The sequence below is a fragment of the Vanessa tameamea genome, chromosome 18, assembly GCF_037043105.1.
Source record: "Vanessa tameamea isolate UH-Manoa-2023 chromosome 18, ilVanTame1 primary haplotype, whole genome shotgun sequence".
Lineage (NCBI taxonomy): Eukaryota > Metazoa > Arthropoda > Insecta > Lepidoptera > Nymphalidae > Vanessa > Vanessa tameamea.
The window spans coordinates 149520-170153 of NC_087326.1; the positions used below are offsets into that span (position 1 = coordinate 149520).

General features: G+C 34.0%; 1 protein-coding gene across 1 annotated transcript; it reads left to right on the forward strand.

Moving 5' to 3' along the window:
- The first annotated feature begins 5653 nt into the window (after positions 1-5653).
- LOC113391523 (zwei Ig domain protein zig-8-like) lies at positions 5654-20102 on the forward strand. Its single transcript, XM_026627510.2, has 8 exons — positions 5654-5903; positions 13270-13361; positions 14400-14677; positions 15209-15286; positions 15704-15787; positions 17032-17166; positions 17510-17723; positions 18526-20102. The coding sequence occupies exons 2-8, from the start codon at positions 13301-13303 to the stop codon at positions 18636-18638; spliced, it is 963 nt and encodes a 320-aa protein (XP_026483295.1). The 5' UTR covers positions 5654-5903; positions 13270-13300; the 3' UTR covers positions 18639-20102.
- The last annotated feature ends 532 nt before the right edge of the window (positions 20103-20634 follow it).

Genomic DNA, 20634 nt, shown 5'->3' on the forward strand with positions numbered 1-20634 from the left:
ATCAAGCCCCATTCACTCTGAACCTACTACAGCATTTTTCACGGAAAATGTTCCGAAGAATTTTTCAGATTAAACCCGGCTGAATTTCACCTTCAGACCTCGCGATAGAATTTCAAGTTTCATCGGCAACAACCTAGATGGCCGAAAATCTACAACAGCACGATTTTTAAGGCATTTTCTGCCTGGCACAACTTGCAAGTCCCCATATCCCCATCCATCTGATGAGGCTCCTGCTCGTTTGATACCATTAAAAAAACCTTGGGCTATATCAAAATCTCTGATTATGACGTACAATCATGTACTGCCCGTGAACGAGTTAATATCGACTGGTTCAACCTAGTGAGCCATTTCGGCTCTTGATGTTGGAAATATTCTTATAAAACCCAAAACAAAGTTTTTACAAGAACTAATAACAAGACACGGAAAAAAATATATTTTCCTCAATCGCTCCGAAATAGAGGAGAAAACATAGTCCTGATTAATTTTATATTTATGGCATGTTTTTTCGTATATTTTCTGTAAGTTTAATAAAAATCCCTTCTACTATATAATAATAAAATTCCGAAAATTGTGATGTCATGTTGAGCCCAGTTTTGCCGCGAGACATCGGCAAAGTAAACGATATTTAGGCCAGCCATCTGACATCAGCCATTATTATAATATATTCAATCGTCTATCCGGTATGAAGTTATTACTAATAGGATTTAAGTTTAAGTTTTAAATTTATTATGTAAGTAATTATATTTATCATAAGAACTATAACAGCTTTATAATCTTTACTTAGTTTTAATATACATATATTATTTAGTAGAGCTTTAGGTAAGTCCGTCTGGGAAGTACCACTCACTCATCATAATATATTCTACAGCCAAGCAGAAATACTTAGTGTTGTTGCGTTTCGGTTTGAGGTGTGTGAACATGCAACTGCAGGCCATAGGTTAACATCCGGTCGATAGATGAATAATTATTTTTTTTTACTCCATAGACACTGTCTGGTGGTGTAGTGGCGACCATTTACATTTCTAAAAATGACATTAAGATTACATTAGATTATTTACCGATAGTTTTTTACTCACAATGCAAAAAGTGCTATAAAAGTGTGTATTTGTCTGTTACATCGTAGCTCCATAACGGATGAAATAATTTTGAAAGGTGACTTGATCGAAAAAAATAGTTTTAATTAAAATAGTTTAACTGTTTGGAAATAACTAAAATACCCTTTTTTATGAAGCCAAAGCAAGCATTATCGTTAATTTACAGGAAATTATAAGACACATACTACTCTGCGGTACTTATGATAAAATTCTAGGAAGAATTGATAGCGAAGGACAGCGCTATACACTGAAGGGCCCTTTGGCTGTTGCCATTATGATTTCTCTGTTACAAGCCAGACCACTCAAATTATATTTACATTAAACTCTAAAATTGCTTTTACAGTGTAAAAGCCTTCATACAAAACATTAAATATAATTATGGCATATGGAAATTTGCTCATATAATGTACTACCGTTTGAAATGAATTCGCCTCGCATTAAATTGACTTTGTGCCCCGTTCTACTCATATTAACTACATTTATAAATTAATAGTATAATTACGTAAGAGTATTCGTTGGTTTGGTGTTTGTTCATACACCAACGGAGACCACTAATCGTCTTTTATATTTGCCTATTGATATCCCAAAATTATGTCATGCAATTATCTTTATACTTATAGCAAAATATATGTAAACTCAAATATGTAAATACAATTCGAAACTAACACATTAAAATATTTTCTATAACTCTTTTAAAGTCTCAAGTTTTGTGATGAACTTAAATATGACAAATAAAATTTCATTGTATTAATCATCATCAAATCTTCTACCAAATCTAATCAAGTCTTTTGTCCTAAAATCATTCAAGTTTATTATCATAGCAGATAGGCGGTTCGCCAGATGTTAGAAGCAATCAATCCGCTTTAAATTAGTTATAGAAAGTAGCAAGTCGATCTAAGTTTCGTAAGGTTTCTTCGAATATCATTGAAAGTAATTATAAGTTGACTTCGATCCGGTCGCAAAGGACCAACTCTCTGCTTGTCTTCGGTCTCCCCGGCGCCTGTCTTTACTTAGCAGCTTTCACCCATACGTTTATTTAACATTTAACTTCGTGTTTATAAGGAACAATTGCTTTTTATTAATTCATTAGAGACATACTCGTACATGAGGATTTTGCATTGTTTGGAACTTTTTGATTAATTTTGTCATCGAACTGTAATACCATTTAATAAATTTATAAATGTGCATTACTATCTCCAAGCCAATTTCAGCGGATGTTGACTAACACTATTATTGCTGGTGATAATAAAATGCCGTAAACAAAATTCAAATTCAATTTCAATTAAAAAAAAAGACTTCGTGCATAAAGAATATTTTTGATATTGGTTACAGAGTCAGCTTGTCCTTTTTATGACTCCTAAACGCTAGTAACAAATTACCGTTGCCATTCTCTGCTCTCGACGCCGGCTCTTGCATCATTCTGTAAAAACGATTTACCTTATCCATTGGCTCATTTCATTTGATAGTTCTTTCGAGTATTACAAAATAACTTTATACGCGAATTATAATATTAAAATTCGGTTTATATCGACGCTACGTTCAGCCGCTATCAGTAGTCTTGTTCCCAATATACAGTCATGTTAATCAATATCAAGGTCATTATTTCTTCACTTCTGATTGGTTTACGTTTTTAATAGTTATAATATTATAATTAATATTATTATATATATATACATTATTATAATATTCTTTTACAAACACCTATGAATCGTTATTTTACAAGATAAAATAAATTGAATGTGTCTGATTCGATAGATAACCTTTTTAAATAATAAAATAATAGTTAACATTAAGCTTGAACCTACGAATGTCACAGCGCGATTGACATGCCTTTGAGCTACAACGACTATACTAAAAGTTAATAAACGGAATATGAATGCAACTATTAATTTTTAATTTCAGAGCCTTTTGTATGCAAGTTTTCCTATAAACTATTAAAGTGTTTAATTTATTCATTATAATTAATAGCCACATTTATGAATAGTGAATTACTAAAAGTACATTAGAAATAGAATGTAGAATAATCACCTGCTTGGAGTGCACAAGTCCTGTGCACAAATACTGAACCACTCTGAAAATCAGATGGAACAGCAGACCGGGTTCAGGACAAAACTACTTATCCAAGAAACAAGGTCTATTTGAAATTCATCGACAGAACAAAACAATATCATATAATACGAACGTCGTAATACGAATCCGGGATGTCGTAGTAATAATTTCGTAACTAAACCAAAAGACCGCATTACCAAATATAATTGTCATTTTTATTATCCATAAACAATATTGAATTCAGACATTGTAACAACCGCTACAGCTTTACATAGAGGTTAAACTGTAACAAATTTAAAGACTAAAGTCAAAAAGACGAGTGTCTTTCCTTTTTCTCGTCATAGTTTTTAGTCTTCCCTTCTGAGACTTTCTTTATGAAATTTTTTATTCTTTATGAACGTAAGATTTTTATGCTCTTCCGGGTTTAAGTTCATTGTAAGGTCTTTTTGCAAACATAATGTAATTTCAAAATGATTTGCATGCTCTCAAAAGATAAAATGTAAATCATCTGCATTTTTTTTTGTAAAAACAAAATATAAGTAGTGTAATATACGTAGTTACCGGTAAAAAAGTTATCAGCAAAATTAACAATTATTTTTAAAATAACGGAGGGTGGTCGTCAAACATGCAAAAAGAGGCCTCGAAAGAGAATCTGAGTAAGCAGACAAGTCTGAACAGAGCTCTCTGGCGCAGACGTACATGGAGACCCGACCCCGGCTGAACTGGGAAGAAGGTTTGGACAAAGAAGACAAAGAAGGTTACGAATGGCTACCTTACTCAGTATCGTTTGATTTGATGGCCGTCAGATGGCACCGATTATTTTTCCGAGAGGATTTAATGTTGATGTTGAGATGTCTGATGTCTTTATCCCCCCTTCAGTGGGCGTTATGAGTCGTATACTTTTGGATTTACCATTTTTTTTATCTATCTTAAAAGATAAACGGATTAGGATTAATAATAATCACATTATTAATATCAACATTTATGAACGTTATTTTGTTTTAACGGTTAGTCCGTTTTAATAAAATGGGATAATTGTTGCGCAACTATAATAGTAAGACAAACATTCTCGCGGACTTTATTTGAAATAATTATGAGTATTGTTAATGTGTACTACGATATTTTTTATATCAACAATAGTTTTCGCAATTCACGCCAAACACAACACTTAGTGTTAGAATTGTGTTGTTTTCGTAGGAATTACACTTTTTTTTTAAATAAAGTATAGCTCATGTTACTTCGAAATAATATTGAAAAGCCTTTTAAATTGGTTGAAAAGATTTGTAATGGATACAAACAATTACACAAACAATCAAACCTTTCCTCTTCATAATATTAGCATAGATATAAATATATGTAGATAACAATAAGTCACTCCCGACCGAGATATTCGCAGTCGGTATTCTATTAAACTCCCAGTCCCTTATGTCATGCAAGCGACGGTGTCTGGAAAGCTGCTACTGATAATTTCTTGTCTGAAAAAATGGTAATGGATATTTTTTGGCTCGACCCGCTTTTAACCCAAAGCTGTGATTACGGTATTCCAGACTAACTAGACACACGACTAGCGAGGCAATAATACTTGTATGCAGTGATCATGCCGCTATTTTTATGATTACAACAAAAACCGAACACATTAAGACAGGTTAAACATCAACATACCGTCGACTCCGACGAACGAGTTTATTTAACAAGTTAATATAAGTTTATTTAACTTATTTTTCTCATATTCAAATTTCTATCGATAAGAAGAAGAGAGATGACCTCGAAGCCTCGAGCCAACTTTCATATGTAAATAGCTAGTTGTTTTAAAAATTTTGTTCGTAATAGCAGCCGTCTGGATTGCCTGCGGCCTTTTACGCTGAACGCTGTGCATAATGTACGCTGTGACGTCGCACTCCCTCTCTCCCTCCTCCTCCTCCCGTCTCAGTCCGCGACCCAAACCGCCCGCACTCGCTTCATGCTATACGACTGTACAGTCGATAAGGACGACTTTATAATACAAGAGGCGGTCTAACTATTTGCTTTCTGTTCTAGTAACTAATGTCTCACCTGGAGGACACCGAGCACAAAAGGCGCCAAGAAAATGTTCGTAGTTAATTTTTAAAATAAGTTTTAAATAGCCTTTACGGTTGGACAAATACATCGTTAGCATTCCTACAATAGTTATTCCAACTTTCTTACTCCCTCCTTTGTTTTTGCAATGTTAATATATTTTATTACACTTTGGTGTAATCACAGAGTAGTCGTCGATTATTATTCAATAATAAAGATTGGGAAAATATAAACTATTATAAATATAAAAAATTACAGGTCAGTTAAATCTATTGAAAAATTGACATAAATTGAAAGCAAAACTGCCGTACTCCAAGCGTTTTCTTTTAAATTCTAAATGATATTTAATTTGCTATTTCTATTGATAGAGCTTAAAGTTCCAATCAATCGTCTCTCAGCCTACATTTTCAGGCGAAGCGCTCGTCCAACATCGGAGCCCGTCGTCGTCACGTTCGGGTTCAGTCGCGCCACACTCCTCGCCTCGGTAGGACCTTGAGCACGTGGGCGAATATTCTGAATACGCGACGCGCAAGCACGAAGTCTCGTGTGGCGTCACATCGCAGTTCGAGTGAGAGATACTGTGTCGACTGTGCAGTGAAGTTTTATTTTTAAGACATGTGATTGGTTAAAGTGCTTCAAAGTCCGGCGACATGTGAACTGACTAATAAGTACTGACCTTGGATTACTTTTTTAGCAAGGATACATGTAATTAATTTTCTATTATATGTTGATTGGCAGAGCAGTGAGTGACTTTACTATGAGTTTGAAAACTTTTTTATAATATTCTTAATGCCTATATTTATGTCTCTTCGGAAATTCTACAATTTTAATTTAGTACTGAATTATATTATAATGAATTATATTCTTGTTGTCAATTAAAAGTATTGATTTGATTTCTTTAAATAATATTTTACTCTAGCTGGCTAAAATAGCATCGTAAATGCTTTGTATTTTTTTAAGTATGCAATTTAAAAAATGTTCTTTGAATTTAAATGGGTGGTCCCATCGAAAACTAAGCCAAACAAAAAACCCCGGAGTCCTGATCTGGTAACATACTAGAAAAAATGCAACCGAATTGATAACATTTGTTTTTTTAAATCGTTTGTAAAGAAGATTTTTCCTAATCTTAATAATTTATGGGTTTTTTTCGAATAAATAAAAATAAGTTTTGAAAATTAAATTTATATTTGACTTTACCTAATAAATCTTAAATTGTTTTGATTCAACGACTAAAAATCAAATTGTTTTTCATACAACTATTAATTATTATTTTCCAAGTACGTTCAAGGTGACACAAATATATAATTGTGATTGTATTACGATTATGATAAATAAAAAAAAGAACATGCCATTTCGCGATAAGCGGCGAGCAATATAATTGGAAGCCAATTCGGTCGCACGAAGCCTTATAGTTTCACCAAGAGTAAACAACATGCTTAAGATATATTAAAATATTGGTTTTAAATTATCCAAAGAAATATCGTTTTATAAACTATATTTCAAAATGGATAAAAATTTTATTTAATAGTTGTGCACTTTATTCGGAAGATGTTTTCTTTTTTCACAATTCGGAATCGTTATCAAAACAACAAACCTTTAAGATATATGAAATATATTTTAATTAACTAATAATCATTGCTGGTATCTCTTTGAAATAATGAAACGTCCATTTCAATAATACAAACCATTCAATAATCTATAGTTACACTACAAAGCTGGAGCGTTCTTGCGCTTGAGGTGAGTATTGAGAAAGACTATAATGCGACTTGTTATTAACTATATATTTAAGTTCATTCTACGAATCTTAGAACTGAAACAGTAACCATGCAGATAACAAGCAGGGGGAATTTGACTTAATAATCATTGTAAATATAAAATGTCTTCAATTTTACAAATATACAATAAACGAATAAACATATTATTTAATTTAGCCAAAATATAAGTTAGAAAACCTTTTTTCCTCACCATATTTTCCTAGATAGTAAAAAGCTGGTGATTACTTGGTTCATATTACATACAAATGAGTTCAATCTTAGTCTTCACTCTTTCAATATATTAAGGCGTTGGCACACATGTGCATTATATATACATAATATAATATATACACATATATAGCCTTTAATGGATATTGATTTCCATTCATCTTTCTAATAAACAGCTTTTAGAGATGGGTCTGTGTTTATTATGTGTTAGCGACTGAGTTCCTAATCAAGAAGAGAATAACTGGCAAATGCATCTCATCGGGTTTTTTTTTCAGTTTTGTAATCTCAAGTGTCAATGTTTTATTATTTATTAAAAATAATCCAACCTCAACATAAGACAATGAGATAGTAATGCCTAGTCTCTGCCAACGGGTTCGACCTCGTGCGACTCGGTAGGTTAGTTAGTCCTTATCTATACAGTTGGAAACGAGTGTGCACAATTTCATCGTAACCGGTTGAGTAGTTAAGACGTGATGGCGAATCACAAAACCTTATTTTCATATTTATATCTTTACTTAGAATTATTTATTTACGTTGAGAACTTTATGAAAATCAACATCAATAATAGACACGACGACATGCCAGCAGCATTTCTCCTCTGGGCGAAAGTGACCGGAGTCCTGTAACTGGTGTAGACAACACAACGTGGCAATATATTTCTTAGAAATATAAAAACAACTCTTATATCCAATTTAGTCGAAATAATATATCAATAAGTTCAATCGTCTTATCAGAGCGAGAGAGTAGACGGAGCTCCCGTACCATGTACACACTTATGTGGTACCCTCCTGCGCAAGTTAATTCTTAAGATGGCTGCCGCGCTCTATATCCGATTAAGAGTATATTATTATAAACAAAAGTAACTCGAGCTATTTTTTTTACCTTAACCATATCTTTAACTATTTCTTGTGTAAATTAAGTTTATACATATTCATATAATTAAGATTAGATTAAGCATAATTCTCTTAAACAGAAAAGTATGCTTGTTGTACATAGTTCTCTTTGTCGTTTTAATTATATTATATAATCTGATACGTATCATAAATAAAATAAAATACATATAAATGTGTAAAACAATTAACAAAAATCATTAAATGTTTCACATTATTACAATCGTGTGACTTGTAAGATCTACGCAAGCGTGACACGCTTCTGAGTACGGTCTAATAAAAATGCAAGGACACGCGCTGATAGCGCCTGAGGGCTCACGTCTTAACATCTCGCGTCGCCAGCGGAATTGCGACACGCTAACAATTTGTCACTTTGCCATTTTTCCGAAATAAACATAATATTGTAAAGCTTTTTAGAAATACTTTAGACCTCTTCCGTTTATTTTATTAGATTGATATGATTAGTTTATTTTATTTTATTAGTTATACTAAAAAGCGAGTATTTTATATAAAATAGCTTTCATGAGTTGTGCCGAGATGGTGTCATGGTTGGAGCTCGTGTATATTGCGTGACGAGCACCGCTGACGGCTGCTTTCATGTGCTTAATTTGTGTCAATAATTAATACGTGCGGGTTCAACTCATTAATTATTCTTCTAACAAACAGCAATATTCTATTTTGCTGTGATTTGATTTGAAAAACGAGTGAGACAGATATTTATTTACATAAGTTTTATCGGACCGAACAAAGGCTATAACATATTATGTAGTTTTACTTGTTGCTGTTGCCTTTTTATCCGAACGATTTGCTTGTCTAACGCAGGCTGACTCCTGAGGCAAATAAAACGAGATAATAAAGAAACATATATTGCTTACATAAAAAATATTTTTTTAATGGCGTCGAAGCACAGCATAAACGTTGTTCATGTGAAGCATTACAATTTTATAGTAATGAAAAATTAATGATAGACGACGATGGTTTTGTAGTCGGCGTCGGTAAGGATAGCGCACGTAAAATCAATGTTCATTTAAAAGCAGACTAACTTTTTAATAACATTAAGAAATATTTAACTCGAAAAGAAAGAATAAAACTATACGTAGTTTAAGAACAACATTGAAACTAAACATACAGGCGCAATAGATTTTATCGCTGAAGTATCTCTATAAACCTTATCATACATTTTAATCAGCTAAGGCAATAAATAACGTAACACGCATATCGCTATTATAATGTCATCATTATTCTCAGCCCAAAGTGTGTGAGTGAGTTCCACCTTTCACTACCTGTCGACCGCATTGATTGATTAACGCTCTCAACTCTCGCCTTCATTATCAGCGGTGGATATCGATCTCATTCCGGATAACATCAATAAAATTGTTGCTAAATAAATATATTCAAAAATATATTTTATTATATATTTTTAAATAATAACTGAGGTGGTTCAGTGATAAGATATAAACTGAAGATTGTGATCTCTAATCCGGACAAGCACCACGCTATTTTCATGTATTCATTTGTAGTCATAATTTATCTCGTGCTCATCGGTACAGTATTGAATAAGTTCAGTTTGGCAATCAAGGGTTTGAGGTTCTCCAATGCGTGGGACAGCGCGGTGGGATAATCTCCTTCCAACAAACAATGGAAGATATTTAAAGAACAATACTTTATATTTGAGTAAATTTTTCAGTTATTGTTATTTCACAAATGTTAAGATATTACGATAGAAGATATATTAATTATCTTGTTTAATTATTATAATTAAATTCCCCCGCCTTGGCAAAAATCCCCTTTTCTGACAAGGAGTAATCTAGGCTAATCAAAAGCTAGTAAGCCATTTTGATTTTATTAAAATATTATTGTTACTACCAGATATTAGACGGTGATATCTTCTAAAGTCTTTATACTAATAATATAGCTTAAAAGATAAATTGAATCTACATTAAAAGCCTAAGGTACCTAAAATGTTATTCTAAATCAGGATTAATAATACATTGGAGAAAATGGCTCCGCAAATGACCTAATTTTTTACAAATCTCTATGGGGTTACCTTGAAATATAGAAATATGCGATCGCGGACTTTTCTGTAGGCGTTTTTAGTATTTTTGTCAGCCCCGTGCACAGCAACTTTCTTTAAGATTACTAGGTACAAAATTTAACCTAAAACAACAGCATAGCACGAGCGTCGTCCGTTGCGCATAGCTCTTGCCTTAAAGGATCGTCCTTTATTGAAGTGCCTTTATCGATCGGCGCTCTGTCACTACGTCGTTCATCTTGGATATTCTTTAGATTAAATACACGATAAAAATATCGGAGTAATTATGAATTATTATTACATTTGTATCATTGAAAAGTAATTACTGAGTTGAGACGAGATGAATCGGTTGGAATACAATACTTTATGCACAAAGTACTAGATGATGATATCTTCCTGACAGATTTGGACCACGGCGGGGAATATCAATGGAGACGCGTGAGGCACAGAGTACGCACACACAGTACATTCTCAATACGTCACTCCCGTATCTCGATGGAACGAAAATCCGACAGTAAAGAGTTCAGTTGCGTGCAGGACCAAAGGCTTCACGTGCTTTCCGAAACACGATAGTGCACACACTTCCAACTTCCAAATTCCGGGCTGATACTAACAATTTTTGATATTTAGGTTTTGAAGCTAGGGCTTCTGGCTATGCGGCCTTATATATGTTGCTGCTAAACTACATATAACACATATTGATTAAAAAGTTTAAAAAAGTAGTTTTAACGTCAGTTTTTTATTACATAAAGCAATTTTATTTTCCCGTCTTGTGTGATTGTCATTGATGGGATCAATCTATGATTAATGACCAAAAACTAATTCTTTCTCAAACTTAAAAATATCTACATATCAATATCTATTCCTGGTCACAAGCATTCGGCTTCACGCGGATAGCATAAAGACATTTAACGTTACTTTTGAACGACAAACACAACGAAAAATTTTAGTTTATTTGATGTTGAAAACTCAAATAGAGAGAAGAACTCGATAGATGAATACGGAATTAGCTTCTTCGAACTAATAGAATAAATAAAATATACAGGGAGAAGATTGCCAAGTGTATTCTTATTGCGATGCCAACAAAATAATTAATACGGCTATCGTAACATAACCCTAATTATTATTTTCTTTTTGTTGTAACGTTTTTTACTAACAAGTTCGCCGGATCTATTTGAGGTATATATTATGATATAAATAGACGGACGAGCAAATGGGCCATCCGAAGGTAACTGGTCATTTAACCATTCCTTACGTCACCAATACACTGCCAATCTTGGGAACTAAGATGTTATGTCTCTTGTGCCTATAGTTACACTGTCACTCACCCTTCAAACCGGCATACAACAATACTGAGTACTGCTGTTTGGCGGTAGAATATCTGATGAGTGGGTGGTACCTACCCAGACGGGCTTGCACAAAACCCTACCATCAAGGTTAAATTTTTTATGAATTATCTTATGAATCCTTTTTACAAACCTTTTTATTTATATTCAGAATGAAATGATATAGGGGTGATTAATTAATTCATTGCCGCTTCTCAGATGGAAGAGAAAGCTCAGCCAACAACGAACAATTTGAAATTCAATATGATTTTAGATTCTATATAATTACAAAAGTTAAATGTCTGACTCAGATTTTATTAAAGCTTGAGGTTTCCGCGATTTTAATTATCAATTTAAGTTTTATTAAATTTAATTTAATGCGCCACCAAACATTGGAATTGAGAAATGATGTCCGTTTGTTGTTTGTCCGCACGTTGCAACTGACTCACTTACACTTCTAAGAGCAACACAACAATACTTAAAGTAACTATGGAAATACAATATGTGTTGAGTGGGTGATATCAATGGGCTTGCAAAAAGTCACCAAGCCAATTGGTCTTTAGTATGAATTTCGGACTTTCCTATAAAAGAAATCATCGTGATAAAAATCTGCCACGTGTGTTTCCACCAGTTGGAAACCAGGGGCCGCTTGGCTAGCTCTAAATCTTCTCCTCAAAAGATGAGGTCTGTGCCCAGTAGCAGTACACAGGCTGACATTTTCTAGCTTGCTTACATAATTATCGACTTGGCAAATGTGAAATTGGCGTTTTAAGATATTGATATGATGGAAGAAAATGAAGTAAATATATATTTTATTAACGCTCTGTCCTTAATTCTAAATGAGTCTTATAGCTAGTCCTTGCCCTTTTAAATATTTATGTAACAAATTTTATTAATTTCTCCCTTTTGAGAGCAGAATAGTTTTTTTAAGTATTTATTCAAATATATTGTCATATCTCTTAAGCAACCATTCAAACTTAAGAAGTGGAAATATATGATCTTTCAAACAGAGCTTTCTTGTGTCTGGCATAGTTTTGGCAGCGTCCCCTAGAAAATACCCGCACCGATTTATTTCATTTTCTTCCCTAAGTTGACAAAATAAGCTATATCTCAAGAAGATGCAACGTCTAACGTTACTGTAGCATTGATTTACTCTGATATTAGAGTCTATCATTGTATCAACGTTACAAATTAAAAGTAAAAATGAGAAAAATAATCAAACAAAAGTTGTAGCATGCCATCGGACTGTTGAGATAGACATTATTTAAAAGGAATCTGCTTAATTATATACGATAGTATTTGTACTTTAATTTATTTGCAATTATTTGTATTAAAAGATTGACATCATATGTCGAAGAGAGTAGCGTGCTCAGGAGGTGGAGGAGTCCCAAGATAGATGCACTCTCCATACGCCCTCAAAGAACCAAATAGTATCCGATAGGCAAACCAAGTTCCAGAATTTTGGGATCTACAATTTAAAATGTCGAGTTAGTTAACGAATTTATATGTGAGTACATATGACAGAACAAGAGAGACGGATGAACGATCAAACGACGAATACTAGAGGATAGTGGAAGGAAAACACGTGCTGCGCTGCAATAAAACCGCTTAGGACAAGGGCAGGGAAAAGAAGAAGCGGTCTTATAGTCTGAGATAACGAGGCAATAAGCTCAAAACGCGTGGAACACAGACGTGGAACATCATAATTTGAATCGTAATTGTGACTGTACCAAAAATGAAGCAACCTGTTATAAATCTCAGTGTGATTATAACAGAGTTTTTATGTAAAAGAAGCCTAAACATCTGCTAGTTGCAATACTTAAAGATATACGTTTCTCGCAGGTTCTCAATAACGTGTCACTAGCGGCGGCGGATGGCGGCCGCACTCGCCCTAACGCTTCTCGCCGCGCTTCTCTCGCCCGCTGGTACTGCCGGTAATATTGATTTCATTCGTTATTCAATTACTTTATAAAGGCTGAATAAATTAGCTATCTAATAGTTACTGGTCACCATCGCCTACAAATTCTAGCGTCACAACCGCACTGCACTCCTTAAACAATCCAGCAACCAGAACGATAAGACCTGAAATGTTTTTCTTTTGTTTTCACTCATTAAAACAAAACACATAGAAATACAAAGCATTGCTAAGTAGTATAATAAATCATGAGCGGGAGGTATTCAGATAGATGTCAGCGGACAGAAACAATCAATCAGCAAAAAGCCCTCCCGCTGTACATAGAGCTAATGTCAATAACTGTTCTCATGGTAAATATTATTACTAGCCGTATACCCAATGGAATACCCTACTAACTCGTTAGTCAAAAACTTACCGAATCAGTAAAACTACGAATGTTCATACAAACTTTCATCCTTTCTACTTCTCTAAGGAATTAATTATCAAAAGCGCTACACCGGCCGGCTTTCACTTCTTAACGTATGCCTCAACACAGACCTCGATATTTCCAACATCAAAAATGACGAATTTCAACTATCATCCCCCATTCTACTCCCTCAGGATATGAATTTTGTAAATTCCTTTCCTAGTGCTCGCATACATTTCAGAAGGAAATTTCCATCTGTGTAAAATTCCATCTCGCTTGACACTTGACTTGGCGTGAAATACCAGTCAGTCATTTTAAAATTTTATTAGAGAGTTACTGTTTTCATATTCGTCAAATAATTGCATCGCCAATGCATTCCATCTCTGTTCAGGAACTAGTTGAATGTTTAATGGGACGAACACATGAAAGTGTATTAAAGTTTGACTTACACAATGAATTAATTGATAATTTGTTCATTTTTATACCGACTAGAATAAATACATGTCTATGTTTGTAAACCGTCGGAGAAAACTGAACCAAGGGAGTATCCTGAATAATATTATTGCTTATTAAGATATTTGAATACATTAGTAAATTATTTTGGTTTGATTTGTCTATTATATTATATATCTAAAACATGTTTGGCCACAGAGCGGGCGCGGCGCTCAGCGGGCGAGGCGGCCGCTGCGGAAATACATCAGAATGTACCAGATATCCCACATACGGAAATGTCTCAAGCAGAGATAGACGCAGCGGCTCAGGCTGAAGCCGAAGCAGCAGGAGTACCAGCTTGGCGGGACCTCTGGTATTCCTCTTTGGAGGCCCTGAGACGGGAACCAACTATAAACAATACTCAAGAAGACATTCTGGTTCAGCTCGGTGGTGTGGCTTTTCTTCATTGTCCCGTGCGAAATCTTGGTGAAAGAGGCGTAAATAATCTTCTTTTTATCTTAATCATATCAAAACATATTGTATGCGCTATAAATAACATCATATCATTATTTACGTACGCGTAGTTAGTTTTACAAATATTAAGTACTTCTCTAAGAACCCCGGTGCTACGATAGTTTGATGCGCGTATGCTTTAAATATTATATTTATAAGAGTCAATGTAGCATATCACCTTCTGACATTAATTCATGATCATGTGCAACACATGAATGGTGTTAGCTCTTTTAAATGTATCTTTTAAAATAATTCTACTGGTTGTGTTTTAAGAACAAAAGATATAAGCATTCAGATTTTTTGGCTTGCAAGTTCTATTTAAATACTTTATATGCACCAGTGTGGCTGCAGCGTTACAGACTCGCGTTGCTGTGAACAATCCATCATCTCATTTTACCATTGCTTATAGCAATAACGTTACCTTTGCCTTCAATATTGCATCAAAATAAACAATAGTATTGAATTTTCCTGCAGCCTCATTAACAGTTTTTATAATATGTATAATTGTTTCACAGGTATCATGGGTTCGAAGACGTGATTGGCATATCATCAGTTCTGGTGTTTTCATGTACACTAATGATGAGAGATTTCAGGTACGTTATGTTAAATTAAAATAACAAAAACTGGATTTAGGACAAAAAAAAATGTGTAACTACATTGAGATTGCGTTGAATATAGTAATACTCGTACACTACAAGTAAGCACAATAAAAAATATTTACGTAAAATATTTAAAATATATTCAGATTGTAATATTATCGGGCAAAGCGGTACCGCGTGGAATAATGGTAATAATGATTCAATTCCGCATCGAAACGAAATTTCAATTCTAAAATGAACCAGAATCGAAATTTTAATTTCTTTTTTGCATCCTTATTCCAAATAGTTATCCCTTCTCATAATATGTATCAGTAATTTTCCTTTTACTTGATTCGCTAATTTTTATGTAATTTTCACAGGATTTTGGAATCATTTAATTTGTTTATACATTTTGAGCTTTTTTACATTTAGGTTCTGCACAGCGAAGGCTCAGACGACTGGATATTGCAGATAAAATACGTACAGAAACGTGACAACGGAACTTATGAGTGTCAGGTATCTTCGTAACTTAGTTATCGTTGTATTGATAAGCTCGTCTAATCCAATCCAACAAAAATATTATCTTTCTATCGTATGATATTTATTTAGCTTTAACAAAGATTACATAGATTGTTTCAAATCAAGTTGAAATTAACTTTATCCTCTTACAAGGAAATTTGAATCAGTTTTATTGATAAGATTAAATTATATATAAAGCGTTTCTGAAAAGAGCCGACAAAACACTGTGTTTAAATTAGACTAGACCTCTAAAATTAAAGTAATTTATATGACTGAGGCGTCGCCTTTTTTGTTTGTTCACCATTTTTCTTAAAACGGCTAATCCGATTGGGATGATATCATATGATGTATACTTTTCTTTACAAATATTAAATTATAACGAAACTCGAAAATCGAAAAAAGTACGTTTATTGGACTATCGTCAACTGCTCTAAGTAACAGGATCTTACCCTGAACCCACAACCTTTGGTTAAGATTTTGACCATTGAGCCATCTGAACTCTCACAGGATTCTTTAAGAAATAAATAGGTTTAGTACACAGTTTCACTCGTGTAATTTGTTAATTTTTCACACAAACTTTGTCACTCCATTTTAACTTGTTCCCGGAGGAGTTATAAAATCTTTTCTAAGCGAGCTCCCACAATCTAAGAGAAACATAAGTGCCCCAAGTTTGTAACTTTTATAGTTCCAAAGGTTTCGTGATGTCTGAGAGAATCAGTGGACGGAGACAAATAGGCTCTTGTAAATTCTTGTCATTCTTGCTTCGTAATATAATAATAATGAATAATTTCATAAAATATGTCTTACAGGAGACTCCTTAATCATTTCTCTGACATATTTTTTGGCGATCGCTATTTCCAAAGGTATTCGTCCAAATTACAAAGTTAATTAAAATATTTTTCTTCATAATAATGCTCAAAATTTATCTACATCAAGACGGATAAATTATTAACTATTATTTACTATCCAATAGGATAGTTCTACATTTTTCCAATTTGAGGCGCAGTGAAATCTTCCCAAAAAATGTATAATATACATATATACATATAACGTCGTCGCTCCATTATCCCCTCAGTCCCCGTGGTTGTCTTTTTAGAGATCTGTCTTTAGCGATTAAGTTATCACCTCATCCATTATTTAAAAGTCGTTGTAGCTATTATGTTTTAGTATGCAATAAAGTGTTTTATAAACAAACAATTATTGTGCACATTATAATATGATCTACGTGTGTCTACACACAGGTTTCAACAGGGTCGGGGACCCTCTCACGCCTCGTGCACCTACACATAGTTGTGCCCGAGGCGTTTATACTCGGTGCAGACGAGTACCACGTCGATGCAGGTTCCACGATCAATCTCGTCTGTATTATTGAAAAGGTTAGTTTTATTATTGCTATTGGTCATTTACTCGGCATATCAATGTCCCAATAGAGCAAAAGCCTCCGGAAAATTATTCAAAAATGTTATGAGATAATTAGAGCTAATTAGTTCAATGCGATTTGCTATCGAGATCCATAATTATAAGATCAATACTCCGAAACAACAAAAATATAGCTTAAAACATAAGTATAGGCCAAATTGCTGGGGCAGCAAACAGAAATATGACCTTGAAATGTTGCTCTCATCGTGCTCTAAGAAGTTTAACTTTACTACTAGTACGTATACAGTAAGATTGACTATCGTAAGTTTGAGTATTTATTTGTTCTAACGTAACGCGCAGAGTCCAGTACCGCCACAATACGTGTTCTGGTACCACAACGCGCGCATGATTAACTACGACGCGGCGCGCGGCGTGACGGTCGCGACTGCGCCGGGCGCTCGCACTCAATCCGCGCTCGCGATTCGTTCCGCCGCGCCTGCGCACTCCGGGAACTACTCCTGTCGCGCCGCCAACACAGAGCCTGCACACATCTATGTATACGTCTCAGAAGGCAGTGAGTACCTGTAATATCATATGATAAGAAAATTAACTGACTTTGAGGTTCTCTGTTAAGCTGGCAAGTGTAATTACAGTAAGAGAAACAAAACATCTTATTTCCTAGAGCTAACCGTGCACTAACGGAATACGAATTATTGTTATGGTGACAATAGCTAATACAAATAAAGTGCACATCATATTAAGCGGCCAATTATTATTTTTAAATGTGTATTAAATAATTTATCATTTCCTCGAAACAGTCATATAAAGGTATGGTCATAATTATCACAAGAAGTGTTACATAGCAAAATCAAAATATACTTTATTCAAGTAGGCTTTTTTACAAGCACTTTTGAATCGTCATTTAACAAACTATATTAAGTGAAGCTACCACCGATTCGGAATGTAGATTCTACCGAGAAGAACCGGCAAGAAACTCAATAGTTATTCTTTTTCAACATTAAAAAATACAGTAATGTAAGTTAATTACAATTATATATGTATTTAATATATCCTGCTTGGAAGTCAACAAGTATATTACACTAATGGAGATACAATCAGCGGAGCGATTCTGTATGAATTCAATTCGTATCTTACTCGTGGAATGTGACTTAAAGTGATACGCCATTTTGATACGTGTATCCCACAAATTTTATGATTATTATTGTCAATATCACATATTACATTCTGACATTTCACGTACCTGTTCTGCGGTGAGATTCGAGTTTCGAGCCCTACTAGTAGAGAAATATCTCTGGATGGACTGAATGTAACGTAATTTTAGAACTGTCATCAATTATTATTTCGTCTGTACACAGGTGACAAGATGGCCGCCACTTTGAGCCGCAACGCCAGTAACACCCTAAGTTACTGGCTGGTGCTGTTGATCACATGCTCGTACGCTGTCCTGCGGAGTCACAGCACGCTATAGTCGCGATAAAATTGTCCATCCGAACGTATACTATACAAAAGATAACATTCCTTCAGATTATATAATTAAAAACAACTAGATTTAATGATATACTTGCATACTTTGAGTTGAAGAGATTTTTATATAAGATGAAGATGTGGAAATGTTAGTGTAATTATAAAATCTGGAAAGAAATTATATATAAGCGTGCAAAAAATGTTAAATCAAGACGTTATGAGAAGATATATTTGTTTCCCAAACCACACACATATGCCGACGGTTATATTTAAATTTACGTATCTTTTGAAACTCCGTAGAATATTTGCTTTATTTTATCGAAACAACTGTCGAAATATGTACGAAAAAAATATTAAAACTTTTTCACTTATAAACGATTCGGATTATATAAGGAGTAGTTGTATACAGTATTGCATTTGTATATTATAGAAATATTTAATTTTCCGATCACATTACAGTCTTACAAAGATAAAAAAAAAAAACTATATTTACAGCGAGTTCATGGAAAATAAAATTCGTCTCCTGTTTCCGCGTAATGCGTGTGACAATATTTTCACATGAGGTTAACGGATCAATTACCTCGGTCAGAAATATATTCAAAACTATTGTATGAACGCAGACAAATCTGTCTGTTGTCTGACCGGAATTATTTGAACTAATAAATTAAATTTGTGTTCAAATATTTTAATGTTTTTTATTTATTCCAACATATGAACAATTATAATATATATATTAAGAATTAATTGCTCAAAGCAAATAAAATATTATTGTATACTCTCAATAATTGTACAAAATTTTGATGATATAATAACATTTAATGAAGAATTGTAAAATTATACTAAGTTTTGTTGTTCGTTTAATATTTCTCTACGCACCTCGTATGTATAAGGGACAGGACGCACTTGCGCGTTCTAGCGAAGCGGCAGCACGGATACCCTCCGAGTACCCGAAGGCCGGGTACATGCCAACCTACGTGCAGATGCTCAATAAATCGTGTAGATTTTCAATTCTGATTTATATTATACTCGTACTTGTTTCTGCGCGCCATTGTTTGCTCTTAAAGTCAAATGCAAAGTTAAGTCCAAATTATTCAGATAATTTACTTTAGATTTTCTTTTAATGTATGTAATATAATCGATTGTTTAACGGTAAAAAATATGTTGAGTACTGCACTTAGCTAAGTGTGTGCCAGTCCTAAAGCTGCATGCACACCTGTATGGCAAGAAAATAGCTGCACTTTTAGTAATATACTTCCCAGGCGCAAATCGATCAGGTGTGACGACAGGTGCGTCCGGTCCCTAATAATGAAATGGCTCAAATGGTTTTTGTGTAAATAATATAAAATAATCTGCACTTGGTAACTGTAAAATATTAATATCTCAACGTTTGTAATCTGATACAGTTACGGAACTGAGTTCTAATGTAAGATAACATTCTCCCTTAGAATTAAAACGATGATTCTGTTTATTACGGCTTTCATTTACACACCTTTCCGTTCGTCCTTTAATGGACTGTGTTGCTTAATTAGTTTTGCTAGAATCAAAAGAATATTCAATTATTCCTTTGAAATTTGAGAAATTAGACAACGATTGACTTCGACGAATAAATATTTTTTTTGGCTGGAATGTTAGGAAATTTAATAAAGAGTATTCTAGATCCGTCAAAGGGTAAAAAAGAAATAGTGAAACAGATTTAGCGAGAATCAAACGAGCTTAGTTTATTCCTTGCACTATGTTACTTGACGAATTAAAAAAATAAACAACGTTTTACAATGTCACACGTATATCAATGTCAACACATATAAGTCAGAAGCAACAGCAAAACTGAAACATACTTTCAGTTGGTCTAGGAGCGACTCTATCATTATCGGCCTGATATTATCGCTATTAATTAATATTTTGTTGAAACGTAAGCTCGTGAACATCAATTAATTACCGAGTAACGAATGGCCTCGGTCCGACCGCGGCGCTAACTCTCAGGCGACCGCAGTGCAGTGGAC